The 18,869-nt window shown below is 40.5% G+C and overlaps 1 protein-coding gene across 3 annotated transcripts in view; it reads left to right on the top strand.

Moving 5' to 3' along the window:
* The window catches only part of LOC132663107 (uncharacterized), a 514,936-nt gene that overhangs the window by 319,437 nt on the left and 176,630 nt on the right, over positions 1-18,869 (top strand). For all 3 annotated transcript variants that reach the window (XM_078436607.1, XM_078436605.1, XM_078436606.1), the window contains one exon: positions 17,119-17,215. In XM_078436607.1, the coding sequence (XP_078292733.1) occupies positions 17,119-17,215 (97 nt within the window). The remainder of the gene's footprint in view (positions 1-17,118; positions 17,216-18,869) is intronic.

The following is an 18,869-nucleotide window of genomic DNA, read 5'->3' as shown; positions in this document are numbered from 1 at the left end:
TATTTCCCTCTCAGATCTCCTGAAAAATATTCTGGGAGGATAAAGAGGTTTGAATATTCGTCCTTCCTCATAGTAAATAATCCTTTTTTCAAAGTACTCTATTGGGACCAGGATAATCCTAGAATATCTACTTTAATAACACCTTTACTAGGAAACACTCTCATGAACTTAGACTAGACAGAATGACCAAACCAGATAGATATGTGAAATCACAAGGCCACATTTTATGGGCAAGGAAACAAACTCAGAGTGAGGAAATGAGGTGACCATATTCTCACAGAGGTTAATGTTTGGGGCCTGGGCCCAGACTTTAAGGCTCCTTGCTCAGTGGCTTTTGTACTAAGATCATGTGTGAAAAGGGGTCTTTTGTCTAAGTCAAAACTGAGATGTGTTGAGGCTAATTTAATCTTTAATTAGGGAGGAAAAATAACATGTGTTAAACGCCTTTACTATATGCCAACCATATCCTCACTGATCATCACAATATTGTAGTAGACGCAATTTATCCAGTTTTCAAATGAGGGACCTGAGACCTGTGGACTCTGAGGTCCTCCACCTTCAAGCTCACTTAGGATCAATTCATTCCAAGCTTTCACCTTGAGTCAGTGTCTCATAGTCATTCCTTTAGGGGTAGGACAAGGGATAATGTGACAATCTTCATCTCACTGATGTTCCTTCATAGCATCTCATGAAATAACCTCCACCTCTCCATGTTGTACAAACTGTGCATGGCATCAGTCATAGCAATTGGCATTAATCCTCTGGCTGATAGAGTCCTGAAATTATATTGGGAGAAATACAACTCAATCTCTTCTTGGATATTCATCTTAATATATAATTTCTCTAGATTTAAATACGTAAATACATATAAGTATATTATCCATGTGTATTAATCTTAATTATTCGAAATTGAATGAAAAAACCTGTTCAGAAAGACTATTCCCTTTATAATTTATAATACATGCAGTTTTTACCAATTATTACTTCGCTGCAACCTAATGAGAAAATTACCTACAAATTTACATTATGTGTGTGTGTGTGTATGGGTGTATTGTCTGATCAATATCATCCACCAAAATAAACACTTAGTCTTAGAAGACATCATGTATGCCGTAGAAAGTGATTTTGAAAGTTAATTTTTTGTGTGATTATTATTTGTCATCGGTGGATTTGTTCACCTGGATGCCATATCTTATAAACAATAAAACTAGGCAGAGCTGGATGAGTATTGAGGAAATGTGATAGCTTGATTATTCCCAGTATCTGTAGGTATGAGATGCTGGAGAGTGAGAGAGTAAATATGTACAGGACCATGTTTATGAAAAAAAAAATAACAAGTCAAATAAAAGGAAAAAATTCTGTGCTAGGTGGCCAAGGTGAGGTCAGTATCAATATTGGCATTGGCATTGCCAGGTCCATGTTTTGCATGATGATAATCCAATCATGATATGTTGGTGACAAAAGGCTTATCAAACCTAGAATGTTTTATTACAGGTTGGTTTGTTTGACAAAGTGGCACCCATCTTCTTTCACAAAGCTACTGCGAAATTCATATCCGGCCTTGCAAAATGTTATGTTGACAGCAAAGACTGTGGAGGTATAAATGTATTGAATATTTGACATGCTTATTATTCATCATTAAAAAGAAAGGTGTTTTGTTTCTTTTCTTAGGAAACAGGGATGTTTATTTTTTACCCCCCAGAAGCAAAACATATAACACAAATTATATCTATAACTTGGATGTTCATATATACTTATTGAATCTGACAGTATTTTTATACATTAAGAAAAGTGCAGCTATTGTTTTCTTATTTTACTAATTGGAAAACTAAGATAAAATAAATTTGAAATATTTATCAACCTTTTCTATATCAACCTTCTCAGGCAACTGTAATAGGCAAGTCAGGTAAAAGCTATCTAACATTAAACTTGGAGTTCTGAGAGGCAAGCTCGTAGTACATTTGATACGTAAATTTATCCGTTTAGTATTTACTTGATGTATCTATTCATTCAGTTTCTTCCGAATTTACAGTAGGAGTTTGCTGCCTTTTGGTAGCCTTTGGAAAAGAGGGAAAAAAATGAATAATTTTAACAAAATTCTGTTCACATGCAATTTCTACAGGCAAGGACCAAATTGAACTGAGTTTTTTGGTAGCCAAGGCGTTAAAAAAAAAAAAAAAAAGAGGAAGCAGAATGTAGCCTTACTGTCAGGATCAGAATAAGAGGAAGCGTACAAGTTTCATAGGTAGAGGCAAAATTTCCCCAAGCAGTGAGCTAAGAGAGAAATTCATCCACTGTGTTCTGTACACACACACACATACACACACACGCACACACACGCACCACTTATGTAACAGTCATCATTGTCAACACAACCATGAAAACCACCTGTGACACAAATGAGAAGAGCAATGGCGTTCCTTCATGCATTACTCACAGAACTTCCAAGGGTAGTGACTGGCTACAGGGAAGTGGAGGTCATTTGTGCTTCATTCCCAGGCCTTCTAAATGGTGAACTCTCCATGTTAAAGGAGATCATGCTCCCTAAATGAATTTCCCTTCCCTGAAGAAGTTTCCAAGCATATCTCGGTATGACTGAGAAAACACAAAGTGTACTTCCAACCGTATTCAACACTTCGGGTGCATATACCTCCGCTCCCCAAACACCAGCAACCTGATTTGCTGAACTCTTCATCATGTAGAAGGTCTGTTTTAATAGAGCCATGGCTGCTTCCTTGGAGATTCCACTCATTCGTTGAAACTGTAAATCTGGGCCATACCAGCCAATTCCTTTTCTTCCCGCAAACCATAGCCTTTCAACTGTTTGAAGATGACTGTCCTAAGAGGCAGCTCTAGAATTTCTGTGTAGGAGGAGTTGAGGGGTAGCATTCTGGCTGCTTCAGGGACTGGAAGGCTGGCTTTTTAAAATTTATGTATTTATTTTTAAATCCAAGTTAATTAATATGTAGTGTAGTAATGGTTTCAGGAGTAGAATTTAGTGATTCATCAGTTACATATAACACCCAGTGTTCATGCCACACGTGCCCTCCTTAATACCCATCACCCACTTAGCCCATCCCCCTAACCATCCAGCAACCTTCAGTTTGTGCTCTGAACTTAAGAGTCTCTTATGGTTTGTGGAGGACTGGTTTTAATGCTACCTTTCTGTACCAAGCATGCTGTTCTGACGTCGTCTTGGCATTTATTTGTGTTGACTTAGAGGAAGATGTGTTGTAGAGGTTATGGAACTAATCTTTAGGCATTCCAAACCACGGCCATCCTGTGATGCCATCATATTACCAAGGGGGCTTGGAAATATACAGGCCATGCCCACTAGTCTAGGGGCCCACCTATCTATGAGCAACCAAATTAGGATATCTCTACTCCCAACTCCCCATAACTTAGCTACCTGAAGAAAATACCTAGAAAGACACCTCTGCCTGATGCCCACTGTGAGGACAACACCTCTGTAAACTCATATTGTATCCTAGAGAAATAAACCACTCAAGGATTCAAGGGCCCCAGGTTTGAAACCAGCTATTAAAGATTGATTAAGCAAAGGGAATGGATAAGCTGGCAAATAAGATCCTCACGACTCACATGTGCCTCCCGGAGACATCTTACATGGTGGGACACCATCAGAAAACACACCTTTGAGTATAGTGCAATCTTTTTGTACTGTTGGGGATGAAAGGAAGAGCTGATTTGATCTTTGTTGTGATGGCTCCGGAACATTGATGGATTCCTGAGCTTGTTGCTCATTATAAGCTCATCCTAAAAGCTGTTGTAGTCTCTGAAAGGATGGCGTGATTCCAGTTAGATTCCTTGTGATCTCCAGATATCTTCCCTGATAGAAATACCAAAATCTATGATCATAACACTGATAGTGGCAATGACAATAACAATCATTAATATTTGTCTTATTGGCAGTGTATAAGGGACCTTGACATTGTTTCTCACAGCGTCCCTCAAGTGGTGATGTTGAAAGCTCTGTCTTTTACAGCGTAAGCAACTGTGTCAAATAGGTGGTATGGTTTGCTGTACAGCCAGCGGTAGCCCTGGGAAAGCTGAAACTCCCCCACTTAAAAGGGGGTCCTTTACAGTGGGTAAAGTTCAAAGGTAGTATTTGGTCATAGTGCTTGAGTGGAGGACTGTCTCTGTGAATGAGAAAAGAGATTTAAGTGTGAGGCCAGAAAGGGAAGGTGAGGCAAGAAGAGGCAGAGAGGCTGTTGTTCCAGACAGTGATCTAGCCTCTGTCTTGGCTCACTCTTGACTTTCTCATCCTTTCTTTTACAAAAGATATAAGGTTAGAAGCTCTTGTTGTCCTGTTTTAAGAAGGTCTAGGCCAGTAGACCTAGATCAGCTCTGCTCCAGGCTTTGGGAAAAGCTCTTTGCATTTGCACCAGGCAGCTGTCTCTTCCTGGACTGACTTTTCCTTTGCAAAGGATAGTAAGATTCAGAGGGCACATGGGTGGCTCAATCTGTTAAGTATCTGACTCTTGATCTCAGGTCATGATCTCAGGGTCATGAGATATAGGCCCACGTCACTGACAGTATGGAGCCTGCTTGGGATTCTCTCTCTCTGCCCCTCCCCACCATGGTCGGTCTCTCTCTCTCTCTCTCTCTCTCAAAATAAATAAATAAACATGAAAAAAAAGAATGGTAAATTTCAGGGAACTAAGGTATTGGTTTAGGCAGTGATGTGCTACTAAAAGTTTAGCGATAACAAAGGGAAAAAAGGAAGAGAAAAGAAAAGAAAAAGAAGTCCTTATTTGTAGCATTTGCCAAATTCTGCAGTGTAAATACTCCCACCATGGCCCATTTCAAGCAACCAACTTGACATCAGCTGGCTCACAGAATTCCTGAAAATTTAGCTATCAGCTCTCACAAGCCAATACAAGCTTCTCCAGCACAACAAACTGGTAAAAAAAAATGGCCAGAAGAGAATAGGCAACAGCTTTGTCTTTTCCAGGCAGTAGGCGTTTTCCACACCACTCAGCCTAGATCACCAGGGACTACATTAATATGTAGAACAAAGCTGCACAGTTACAAAGACAGCACATGGATTGGACTTATTCATGGTACGTTTTTTTTCCCTTATAAACTACAAAGGAACATGAGTGATAGATTAAAATAGGATGTCCAGAATCTTCTAGTATTCTTATATTTATCTCTCTCTCTCTCTTAACAAACATGTGTGTATGTATCCGTATTTAAAATATAAAACCCCCCAGTGGATCAACAACATTTGTAAGCCTTACACCACCTAAGTAGTGTAAATGTTAAAATATTGGGCTTTATAATGAAATAAACATAAATTTGATTCCCAGCCCTTTCACTTAGGCACAATGCTTAAACGCTTGTGTCAGTTTCCTTATCTGTAAATTAGGAATACTAATAAGTACCTGATAGGGTTGGTCTAGGGATTAAATAAGATACTAAAGGTATAATACTTGTTAACATCCAATAAATGTGTTGAAGTTTTCATTTTCCCTGTACACGCCTCAATTAATTCTCAGTGCTATCAACACCTTTCCTCCCTGTCCTCTGTGGACACTCAGGAATAAGCTGCAAAGTACATGATGGCTGAGTGACATTTATTTGGTTCCTGTTTAAACTGAGTGATAGGGGTGTTGAAAATCTTGTGCATTTTCTATTTAAATCATTTTCCCACATGTTCAAATAATATACTTGTCACCCCTTACAGGCCTGGGAACAGATCTTATCTGCTTTGCCACAAAATGGTACCTGCCTGAGTAAACACAAATACAGAAAGGAGAGGCAAAGTCTTTGCTCAGCATTTGTAACCTAATTCACTAAGGCAAACAGAAAATATGGCCACCAGGCTTGGCCTTCCAGAGCAATTTTAATCACAAAAGCAACGATTTATAAGTCTCTAAGATGCAAATAAAACATTGTTAAATTGTCCCAAGGGTTATCTTAAATCCTTAAAGAAAGAGCAAGAGCATTGGGGAATACAAATATTTAGAAATTAAAATGGTCCCTGAGAACCTAGGGTAGAGGTTAATGTCTTACCTTTTTTTTATAACTTGATCTATTCATTAACAAAAATGTAGTTTTCATTTTTATCATTGTGATTAACATACATAGCTTAAGAATCAAATAATTTTACTTGCAATTATGTACACTCATTATTTTAGCTAATTTTTGTTATATTTGCTTCCATGTTCTCTAAATAACATGTTTATAATGATACTCCTTAATTTTTATGTTAGTTTATGAATTTTAAATTAATTTCCCATTTTGGGAAATGAGGGTTTAGCTCTCTTTCACCTTCTGTTCCATTTAACCCAGACACATTTTGATTCCCTACTTGGCTGAAGATAACCACCCTTTACTTGTGGTTTGGTCAATTTTCAGTATTTACATTAAATGATTATATAAATGCCATTCACAATTGATCCATGTTGTATTTTTCTTTTCCTGCACAATCTTTTGGTTTCCTTAGATTTTTCTTTTTGCTTAGTTTCTCACATACATGTCACTAATTTATCCCCAAACCCTTCCCAACTTATGTTATATCTTTAAGACATTCAAATATGGTAGGTAATACTAATTTCATCTTGAAAAAATACCCGAGTCCTCTGAACTTCTCTTATGTAGATACATTGTCCTCCCGTATGACTGATACCTTGGGCTCTCTTTCGCCATTATCTTGGGCGTTCCTCTTTGCCCGTCTCTTGTGTTGGATTCACTGTTTACTAATTAAACTTCTTTATTATTTGTCTCTCTCTTGGTTCTGTCTATTCTTAAATGGCTTTCTAGATGAGGGTATATCATCAGTCACTTTTTGAGGCCTTTTAAGTTTGGAAATATCTTTATTATCTCACTTAATGTATAGTTTGGGTAGGTATAATAACATTCTCAGTCAAAAATCAGTTTTGAATGCATTGCTCAGTTTTCTTCTAGCTTTTAGATATGTGTGGAAAAGTCTGTTTCTTCCTGATTCTTGATTCTTTCTATGAAAACATTTTTCTCTCTCTGAAGGAATTTAAACATTCTCTTTGTTCCCAGTGATCTAAAATTTTGTGATGATGTGTTTTGATGTGGATTTATTTTCATCCATTGTGCTGCACCCACTCAACCTGAAAATTTTATCCTTCATTTCTGAAGTTTTTTCTTGAATTATTTCTGTAATGATATTTAACCTTCTGCTTTAGATCTTTTTTTTTTCTTCCTGAATCCCAGTTTTTCAGATGTTATACCTTCTGGAACGATTCATTTATTTTCCTCTTCTATTTTCCATCTCTCTTCATTATATTTCTTTCTGGATGATTTCCTCAGATTGCCTTGAAACACTCTCATTTAATACTTTTGTTTATGCTCTCATTTAACTTTTTTTTCCTATGTGTTTTGTGTTCTCATTTCTTATATACTGTTCTTGTCCACTGATGCAAATATTTCTTTCCTCTCTGGGAAGATATTAATGACAATTTCCTAAAATTATCATGTCCCTGTTTAGGCCATATTAGTTGTTTGCTTATTTATTTTGGTCTCTATATTTCATATTAACTGCTTTCCCCAGATGTGTCATATTTAAATGTGGGACACTAAAAAGCTGTGTATACATGGAGGGATGTTCAATGGGTTTCAGTATGGAGTTATCTGGTTGGCCCATTTCATACCTCAATGTTAGAATTTACAGGTTTCTGTCTCTCAGATTCCCCAGAAAAGTTCCCTCTTGCATCCTGCCTGGAGAGTGTAAGTCTAGATCCCTCATCCTAGAAGCTGTGTGAGGGTAAAGTCTGAATAACATGCGATACGTACTTTTATTCAATAACTCCTTTTCAGTATGACACCCACTTTTCAACTCTGTTCAATGTTCTCTATTCTTGAGATGTGTTGTTTTACCCTCTTAAAAGAAAAAAAGCCTCCAGTATTCTGCCAGGAATGATAGTAGCAGTTTCTTAGCTATGTGATGAAAGGTAGGGGGTCTCACTAATTTTTAGATATACTTTCAACCAGTCCTCTTATTTCAGCCCCCATTTCTAGAGATAGCTAATGGTACCAAACCTGGGGATTTTGCAGCTTTCTCTATTGCTGATTTATAATTCGGCTTTACTGGGTCTGTTAATTCAGTTACATCTGCTTTTCATCTTCAGAAAAACTGTTTTTGTTCTCTTTTGTATTCTTTATCCTCCTGGATTTCCTTCTTTATTTCTTAGTCCTTAAACTATTGTTCCAATAGAGTTTTGAGACAGAAGTAGAGGGAAATGCACAATGTATGTACAATTAATAATCTTTACTAGAAGTCCATGTTTACTTTTCGGAGTAAATTTTTCTCAGTTGTATTCACTGAATTTCTTGCCATCTTATTTTAATCATCTCTGTCCACTATATCATTGTCTTAGAGTCTGATTCCACATGACGTATAAAGGAGCTACTAGGAGTCAGGCACTATACTGATTGTCATGGATACACAAATACAAGATTAAAATTCCCCTTGAGGCACTTTGGTGATTATAATAAAAAAGTCATAAAGTTTACTCTGAAACAGACATTCTTCTGAAGTTAAATTCATCTTCTTGCTTCTTCTCAATTTTCCTATCTTCCTTTTGGTTAATCTAAAATTGACAAAATGTTTATAATTTTTCTGTGTCTTCCAGTGCCAACAACATGAAGATAAGGTCCTTTGCTTTTATATTCTATATATTCTTGTATTTGCCTCCAACATTTATCAGCCTCTGTGCCGTGTTTTGTGTGTCTTTACTTCATCCCTACCATTGACTACACTTAGTGCATCTTCTTGCTGCTTTTTTTTTTCACATGACATGCAGCAGCCATGCATACAACATTTAAGAAAAGTCTATTCTTTTCATCTTTACATCTGCAATCCCTTTGTTGCAAACAGATTTTGAAAAGAGATGGTCCCTACTTGATGGAAGTACTTGCTTTAGTAGAGAGATAGATATGTAACCAAAAATTTCAAGATAGCATAACATGTGCACTAACAGATGCAATTAGAAATTAATTACTCATTCTTCTGATGAAGGAAAATTTCATGGGGATGATGGCAGCTGAGCTGTTTTGAAGGATGATTAGGATTTGACCAGGTGCTTTCTATAATAGATAATCTGGTTATAAGTTACTTCCTCACGGGGCACCTGGGGGGCTCAGTCAGTTAAGCGTCCGACCTCGATTCAGGGCATGATCTCACAGTTTGTGGGTTTGAGCCCTGTGTTAGGCTCTGTGCTGACAGCATGGAGCCTGGAGTCTGCCACAGATTCTGTTTCTCCCTCTCTCTCTGCCCCTCCCTCCCCGACTCATACTCTGTCTCTTCTCTCAAAAATAAATAAACATTAAAGACATTTTTCTAAGTTACTTCCTCACTGTGTTGTAAGCATATTAATGCAGGGCCAGTATTTGAATATTTAGTGCTGAGAGCAGTGCCTGGCACATGGTAGAAGGTCAGCAAATGCTGAATGATGTAAAGATTTAGAAGGAGCCGAAATTTGAGTTACATCTATATTGCACTCAGCAATTTCCCTGAATTAAACAAATAAGTAAATACAACGAATACCTGACTTTCCCCCAACAATTTCACTTAACTAGCTGTAGCTATTTACTGCCTTATTCTTTTCTAAAGAAACAACATATACTTTAAAACCATCTTTACTTTCCAAAATTACCTGGCATGTGTTCACTAGTTTGATTGGAGGATACTTTACTTGATAAAACCCTGTAAGACATTCAACCATTTCTCCTCCTCCAAAATAATTCAGTTATGGTCAGCACACAGAACAGTTTAGGGCTTTAACCCAAGATACAGTTGACCTCAGTGGGAAGGCTTAAAAATAACTCTAGAAGTCCCCATTCTCTGGGTTTGTTTGCAGTGACTCAGGAAGAAACAGAGTTGGAAACCCTGGTTTCTTAGCTAACATAAGACATACAGGCAGAAAAAACCTGCTGAGGTTACTCGTTTATAAAGGGAATTGTTGATCTGGAATGAAGCTCATTTATATCCACATTTGTACGTTGTATTTTATGAAGACAACGGAAGGATTACTGAATGTAGAGGTTGGACTCAGAATTGATGTATGTTACTATCTTATTAATTTAAATATAAATGTCTAGAGCAAATGATCATTATCAGTCAATGGCATTCTGATGTCAACTTCTAATTCCTCCTAGGAATTTTGAAGCACTCCATTAAGTGTGCTTGAGAAAAATAGGTCTATTCAAGCTTTGTCAGGATTTCTGTGTTTTGTGCCATCAGGCCCTGATGAGCCTCTTTTGAAAAGGTCAAACAAGTGAGTACAGGCTCATAGGTGCCCCCTGTGGATGAGACATGCCGTTTTGACTTCATCGCATGGCTCCCCTGCTTTGCCCCTCAGTCCCCCAAAGCATTTCACCTTTCTCTCTTTTATCATTGTATAATCTGCTCTCTATGTTTGTATGTTCTTCAGGATATCTAATAATGGCTCAAATTTTTAACATAAATGCGTTTAATGCCAAATTGTGTCGTTGGTCCTCCACGTACAGCTCAGCATCGCATGTTCTGCATAGCATGGCAGCACGGGTCCTGGGTTTGCAGCCCAGCTTCACACATTCATGCTGAGGTTTAGGAGGTGGGTCCCTCGGCCTCTCTGAGCCCAACTCTGCCATCTAAGTTAGAAATAACAACAGTGTGCACCTAACTTGTTCTAAAAACAAAAAGAGATGATCCACGGAAGGACCTAGCACATCGATGGTAAATAGGAGTTCCTTTTCACTCTTTTTCCTCTTTCTCCTGTTGTAATCATAATTATTCTCATTATTCTTATGTTGTTTTGTAGATGTTTTGTCCTAGGGTTTAAAAGAAACAAACAAATTGAACAAGACAAGATTGTCAACCGTAGAGAACTCACAGTCCAGTAATAAAGAGATGCAAACAATACAATGAGCACAATAAGAGATGCATTTCCAGGGCATAGAAAAGGAGACTTAGAGGAAAAGAGAGAGGAAAAGGGCGGAGCATCGAAGGAGCCCTCACTTAGACAGTATCCCAGAGTTGGCATCCTTGTTTTGGCAAACTGAGTAGGGTGTCTGTGTTAGCGTGGATATCATGCTTTAAAGGTGTGCTTAATTTAGTCTTCCTGTGAGCTCACCGTTGTATTTGCATTTCTTTACTAATTCTTTATCTCAACATTTAAAAAGTAATATGTTATATTAATAATGTTTAGGAAAAGATATAGAAGTAAAAGGAAGAGAAAAATAAAATGTTCGCAATTCTTATGCTTTTACTGTGTTTCTTTTCAGTTATTTTCTCTGCACCTGGTGTTTTTTGATTTGGTTAGGTCCATACTTTACAAAAGATATGATTCATAGCCACCATTTCAGTTCAGGGCTGGTTATCATAAGATGACTTCTCCCCTTGTGACGTTTCTGAGTTGCCAGTTGACTGGGAGGAGGTGCTTTAGTGAAATATTAACAGTGCCCCACTCCTGTTTTTTGCCCAAGATGCCCTTAAACAAACCAAGAATGCATATGGCACACCAATGGACAGTGAGCAGAGATGAACGGGACCGTGAGTGCTGTGAAGTGCCTTTGCCATAGTGTCAAGGGTTTGCCTCCAGATGTAGGAGCCCAAGTGCTACTGTGTCTTCCTCCCCTGTTGGTCTTGACGCACAGGCCTAGAGTAATTTAAGAGAGGGAGAGAGAAGGACAAGAAAGAGTATTCTGCTAGTGATGCAACCAACCTGAAAATATAGACTAATTCCTACCTCTATAATTTTAAAACACTTTTGAAAAGAACTTGTGTTTTTACCTGAAATATTAATAACCTCAAAGATGCAAGAACAACAGAAGAGATTACTCACTGAGCAGTCTCTACAGCCTGTTCTTGTGCTGGCGCATCCACATTCTACCTCCTATGATCCTCGGGGCCCCCTGAAAGGCAGATGGGGAAATGGAAGTTTAATTCCTTGACAAGTTGATGTAATTAGAAAGTGGCAGGACTGTGATTCAATACCCTCCCCCCTCAGAAAAGGTCAAATTTCCCTAACAAACGTTCTTATAGCTGTCATACTTCCGCATATTCCACCTGCCATATTAAGTGCCATTTCATTGTCATCGACTATGTTTGACTAATAATCGATTAGTTGGACTAATCTCTACCTTCCCGAATAGAACAGTTCCCTGAGGTCCTCCACTCAGATTTGAGGTAACTATTGTATCCCCAGCACAGATCACAGGGTATGACAAAAAGTTAAAGATATGTAAGTATTTGTTGAATACATGAATGAATGAATGAATGAATGCACGCCAGGCATCCCTCTAATTTCTGAATCAGATCTGAAAGATTTCCAAATCCTGCTAGCCTGCACTTTGTTGGTTCTTTGGAAACTGTTTAAGGCCACGAGGGGCACAGTGTTGCTCCAAAACAAAGGAATATTAAAGTTCAAACAATTTACCTTTCCTCCTCACTTAAGCTAAGAAACTGTAACATTTCCCCCATTGAAATTACAGGAAGTAGAATTTATGACCAAAAAAAAAAAGGAAGATTTAAAACATAAAATCTGGGTAAGAGTGAAGGCAACCCTTGAATATTTTTCCCTAAAATGTTAAAATGTGATTATGAAAGGAACTTCCAAATGTATCATTTACATTTTTAACAGTCTTTACCTTCTGGTATAGAGCAGAGGGAGAGGAACTAAAGACAGATACCGGATGGAAAATATCAAGTCCCGGCCTAGGAGATCTGAAGATTTGTGGGAATAGCTTTTAGAAGTGTCTTACTTTGACAAAAGCAGTGCCATGTGGAGTGCACACTTTTACATGAATCCTACATTTCAATAGAAGGCAAAGGAGCCTCCGCTCTCAGTGTTCTCATCGAAACTCTCCAGCAGGCAGTAAGTGATGCTCTGGAGGGGGGCCCAGTTACAGATGTGAAGGCGTCGTTTTTCACCCAGTGGTGGTTGTGAGTGCTAGGGTCCTCCTCGCAGAGCACACAGAGCACCAGAGAAATGCCCAGAAAGGAAATGACCACAGGGCTCTGTTGGCCACACATGGTGCTCTCAACGTCCTGGAGATTTCCTTCCCCCATTTTCCATACTCTCCTTCCTCAACAAAACTATATGTCAGCATGTAGTAAGATGGTCTAGTTTATATTGCCCTTGGAGCAGTCCTTATCTTTTGTTGGTATTATCTGCCATGAACCTTCCTTTTAATTGTTATTAAGCATATACTTGAGCCAAATTCTGTGCGAAGTACTTTGGATTATTATTAACCTTTCATCCAATGAAACAGTTGCACTATATTATCTCCATTTTGCAGAAGAGGAGACTGAGATTACAGGAGTAAATTACAGGACTAAAATTACAGGAGTGATTTTACATGAGTTAGAAACTGAAGTCATCCCTAGAGAGTGTGACACAGGGCCCCATATTTTAAAGCCATGTGCTATATTCTGTCTCAGGGACTATTTCTTACCTGGACAATTGCAACATCCTTCTGGCTGGCCTTCTTGAATCCAGTCCAGTTCCAAATATTCCACCCTCCATAGCAACCTCCAGATGAGCTTTTACAAAACTTGACTTAGTGTTCTTTAAATATATGCAAACATGGGGGCACCTGGGTGGTTCAGTTGGTTAAGCGTCAGGTCGGTTCACCTCAGGTCACAGTCTCGTGGTTTGTGAGTTTGAGCCCTGCGTCAGGCTCTGTGCTGACAGCTCAGAGCCTGGAACTTGCTTGAGATTCTGTGTCTCCCTCTCTCTCTGCCCCTCCCCTGCTCACACTGTGTCTCTCTATCTCTCTCAAATATAAACATAAAAAAATACATATATGCAATCATAAAAGTAGTTAAAAACTCCTTGCATTTGTAGCTCATTTGAAACTAACAAACTATGGAAGCAATACAATTGAAACCAATAACTTGGATGTAATGAGATAGAAGATGTGTTAAAAATGAATAATTGAGTTTACTTTCCCCAGCAAATTTCAGAGGAGTACATTTCACTCACTGTTGGGTTGATTATTTCGATGTTGAACTTGACAAACCAAAATGATTGCTTCATCTCAGATCTGACCACCATCCTCCATATCTGGACTCTGACTCCTACTTCAGCCCCATGCCCTAGCCCCTGCCCACTTCTTACACTTGGTACTCTAGTCATAACACATGGTAGGGAGTCCCACAACATGCCTTTGGCTATCCACTGTTTCTTATGCCTTTAGTGTTCATCCATCATGTACACATGATGAACTGGTAAAAAAAAAAAAAAATACTCTGCTAAAGTGTCTCCTCCTCTGGGAAGCCCTCCCTGGGACTCCCAGAAACTCTCATCCCTTAGACTAATTGTGCACTTTGTATCTTATATTGTGATGGGTTTGGAGCATCTGTCCTTCCAACAAACTGTGAACTTCTAAAGGGCAGAACAATGTGAGAAGAATGGTCATTTTTATCCCTCTATCACAGATTCAGAGAGGTAGAGTAACTTGCCCAAAGGCACACAGCTGGGTCTCCTGGTGTGATAAAGGGTCCAACCCAACTATTTGGTTTTCTGAGACTGGGGTTTCAGATGGTGGCTTGTTTCTTTCACCAACTTTTTCCTTTGGTGACTCAGCAGCTGAAGGGAGAATCTCAAAAGGCCCTGGATTCTCGCCTTTTTACTGGTTGCTGTATGTGAGACCTTCAGCTAGTCCCTCCTTCTCTCTGGGCCTCAGTTTTCTCATCTGTCAGTGAGGGTGTTGGGCCAGATGTCATGAAGCCTCCTTTGATTAGGTCCAGTGTGTACGTGTGGCTCACAATGCCTGGGTGACCTTGTCATGTCAACAACCCAAGCTTTGCCAAAAGGGCAGAGCCAGGCTTTGCAAATGGCAGAGGAAAGAATGGCTCCTTCACGTGGGCCGTTTGTGTGGGGGTAGCTGGCATTATCGCCAGAGGAAATTGACTCAAGGAGATAGCACTGTGGTATCAGAGAAAGCCAGGCTATTGGTGGGCAGCCCCCGTGAGCCCAGCTCTCCTTGCCAAGGGTGCCTGAGCAGCTGGCCTTCCTGACACATGCCAGAGGCGGTGCCAGGCGCAGGACAGGCCACTGTGGGAAAGCGCAGACCAGAGTCAGACCTTGGTGATTCTGAGAGCTCTGGCAGGCATGGGTCGCTTCCTGTGCCCCACCATGACAACCAGATCCCCACCCCCCCTCCCCCCAGCTCTGCCATTTCTTAGTTACTGTGACAGAGAAGGGCAGTATTTCCCCCAAGAAAAACTCTGCTAAACCTATAGGTTCTCTGTCCTGTCCAGACCTTACCTGGACCGCTGTCCTTATACCCTGGACACTTCATTGCTGAGCCAGGGGCCACCCCATACTCACTCCGTTCTGCCTTCCATTTCTCAGAATCAGGGAGCATGGGATAGAAAGCGTGGAAGCAGCTTTAGCCCATCATCAGGTGCTGGATCAGGTTTCCCCAGGTCTTCCCATCACCTTTGCTGGGCCAGCTTCACCTGAAGCTTCAAACTTTAGCTCACAGGTACACCTCCTCCAGGAAGCCTCCCCTGACTTTCCATAGTCTGGGCTGGGCACCGAGCCTGGTTCTTCCTTCTACCTTGACGTCATCACTCTGTTTATTTCCTGGGTTCTGAGAACCTTGAGAAAAGAAATTATTTTTTCCCGTCACTCATCTGTGCAACAATTAAGCAAATATTCTTGTGTGCTTATTCCCTGAGAGACACAAAATATTGAAGAAAACAACCCCAGAAATTGTCCTCAGTGTCATGGTATATACAGCCCAGTATCTGACATCCCTTATCTGATATGGGAGGAACTCAAACCCACAGGGTCTAGGAACAACAGCTACGCGACCACTCGGCACACGGAATGGCAGGAGACTTTGATACAGTCAGGGAGGGCAGTGGAAGCCTCCCTAGAGAAGAGCTGACAGAGCTGAGGATGAGCTGCAGGTACAGGGCAAAGACCAAGGAGGATCACCCATGTCTCATTTATCCTTGTATCCCTGAGATATCTCCATAAACGTTTATAAATACCGAGGCTGTATTTTCTACGGTTGGCTCTGAGGCCAGGATCTAGTCCCCACCTTGGTCCATTCGCCTTGTAACTGTTCCAGCAAATATTTTTATGTCACTGTCATTCTGGGAAGTTTCCCTGTCTTGCTCGTAGTACTTTCCCTCAAGATCCACAGTCTTTGATCTAACCCTGGCCAGGAGCCTGCTGCCAGATCACCTGCTGCAGACTTTCACCTGTCCTCTCCCTGTGGGGTCTCCCCAAATTACCCCACCTTGCTCTCTTTCCCCAGGGGACCCACGTGGATCTCTACCTCTTCTGGTCTTTCATGCCCATGCAGCCAGTTTGCCCAAGCTAGCTGACCTCTTCGACCACCACAATTTCAGCTATTGCAATGTTAATCTTGCCAGTTGGGCTCCTCTGAGCCTGCTTCCTGTTTCTCTCAGTGCCTCCCAGGCTCCAGGGGACAGGATTAGTTCTGGGACCCCGATGTCCTTGATTCATGCAGCAGACCAGCCATGCCCAGCACACGCCTAAGACGCTACCCAAACTTTCCTAGTATTGGGTTTATCACAGCCAAAAACACATTTGGTTAATCAACCTTTTTTTTCTAAACTGGAGCCACTCTGATCAAGATTGAAAATGTGCCCCCATTGTAAGTGGCTACTGTTTCCAATTACACATGCTTCTCCCAGCCACCATGCAATCTGTTCACTTCATGCTGGTTTGCAAGAGCTGTTCACACCAAACCATTGACAGCCACTATCTAAACTGAAACCATCTGCTTAGCCATTTGCCATGCACGGCTGGGTCTTGCAGACTTACTGAGTTGAGGCCCCGTGGAGCAGTCCATAAAACAAGCATGAATTAATGCAGCCTGTTTTTATTAAATGTCTTGCAACTGATGGGAAGATGGACAAGGCTGTCTGGCAAGGATAAAGGCCAATCTTCAGAGAATCTGAAGTCTTGGATAAACTCCAGTAGCACCCTGCATCTCAAGACCATCGAATGTTTCAGGAGTGCCGCCGTGCTTAGAAACCCTTTGTCTGTAAAAGCTTTTTAAAGATTTTATGGTTTCTCCTCTTTCTTGTGAAATAGTTTATTGGTGAGCCCCTTAGCCAAATCTTATACTCCTTCTCTTCTCCTTGATATTGCTTAGGTGGAAACTCAGAGAGAAGCAAATAACAGTAACCAGGAGCTTCAGTGGAGCATGGGTATCCTCTATTGCTATTACCAACTCTGGAAGATTGGGGCAGGTAGGTTTTCTATTACTCATAAAAAAGGCCTACATAGGTGGCCTATTAAGTGCCTATTAAGTGATCTGGAATAATCCCCATGCACTTTGTCCAAAAACCTTGGCCTGAGAAGTGAGGCTCCAAGGGAGAGGATATCTTGACCCAGTCATACGAGCCACGTCTTCGTGGCTGGAAGTTTTCTAATGCATTGGAGGGGAACATCAGCAGTCAAACCCAAAGGCACTGCCAATAAATTAGAAAATTCAGCAAACTGTACCTACTCTGATTCCAGAGTCATTGGGCAGTTTTCTGGTATTCTGACTGCCCAGGTAGGAGAGCTGTCTGTATAGACATCGGGCTGTTAGACAAACACAAGCCTCCATCCCACTTGATAATGTATCTCACACTATAAAGCAGTATAGTGGCATCATACAGTGGCATTCAAGGTTTCTATTATGCAAGTTTTTCTTTTTTTTTTTTTTTTTTTTTTTTTTTAATTTATTTTTGGGACAGAGAGAGACAGAGCATGAACGGGGGAGGGGCAGAGAGAGAGGGAGACACAGAATCGGAAACAGGCTCCAGGCTCCGAGCCATCAGCCCAGAGCCTGACGCGGGGCTCGAACTCACGGACCGCGAGATCATGACCTGGCTGAAGTCGGACGCTTAACCGACTGCGCCACCCAGGCGCCCCTTATGCAAGTTTTTCAAGTGAAAGAAGTGAATTCAAGAAGAGTTCACGCAAAGAGTGGTGTGCCCCTTCCCCATTGCAGGGGTATTCAGAACATTGAACATCCATCAGTGACTCCCAGTGGACTCTGATTGAAAGCAAGAAGGTCTGCCATACTGGCGGGTTCAGTCTGAATATTGGTACTGCCTCTAGTATATTCTACATTTTATTCATTCAAAACTAGATGGATGGATCTCTGTAAACTTAGGTCACATCCCTTACCTTCCTCAGTTTGCTCTTTGGGACCCCATGCTGTGATTTTACAAACATTGTTACTAGCATTGTCTGTATGAAATTTGCTTTGTATTCATGGTAAGACTACAGTCACCAGTCTGTGATCAGCAGTCCTCTGTTTTGCTTATCCTCAGAGCCAGCAACCCCTCTGGCCTCCAGGAATCTAAAGACGAGGAATAATGTGGTCCCTTCCCCCAAAAGCTCACACTCCAAGTGTGAGAAGCTATCCATTCTGTTCTTCAGTGCTCCTTACACGAAGTTCTAAATAAGGTGTTTCTTTAAAAATGCAACCCTTGGGGAAAAGGGACAAGGAAGATTAAGAAACAAAAACAAAAACAAAAAAGCAGAACTACCACAATTCCCAAAACAAACCCTTTTATCTTCCTTAAGCAACTTTTATGCTTTTTTGCTGCTCAGATTAAAAGAGTTACAGAATTTCATATTTCTGTATTCCCTGCTGTTGGGAGATGCAGATCCCAGTGTGATGCCTCGCCATGTTCAAGTGCATTATGTTATCCCTTAAAGTTCCCAAACTTTCCTTTCCCCTCCTGCTTTTGGCTCAACTTTAGTGTTCATTTTTTAGTGAATTTCCATATGTCTGGCCCTTATTGTAAATGGACTCAAATCCTTATTGTATAGAGCCTAAAATGATATAAATGTATAAATGCATTTTTTAAGACTTGAGTTTTTTAGAGGCAGTTTTCGGTTCACAGC

This window comes from Panthera onca, chromosome D4 (genome assembly GCF_046562875.1).
Source record: "Panthera onca isolate mPanOnc1 chromosome D4, mPanOnc1 haplotype 2, whole genome shotgun sequence".
Taxonomy (NCBI): domain Eukaryota; kingdom Metazoa; phylum Chordata; class Mammalia; order Carnivora; family Felidae; genus Panthera; species Panthera onca.
Note: the sequence above shows the minus strand (reverse complement) of the source record. Positions and strands in the feature narration are given on the sequence as shown.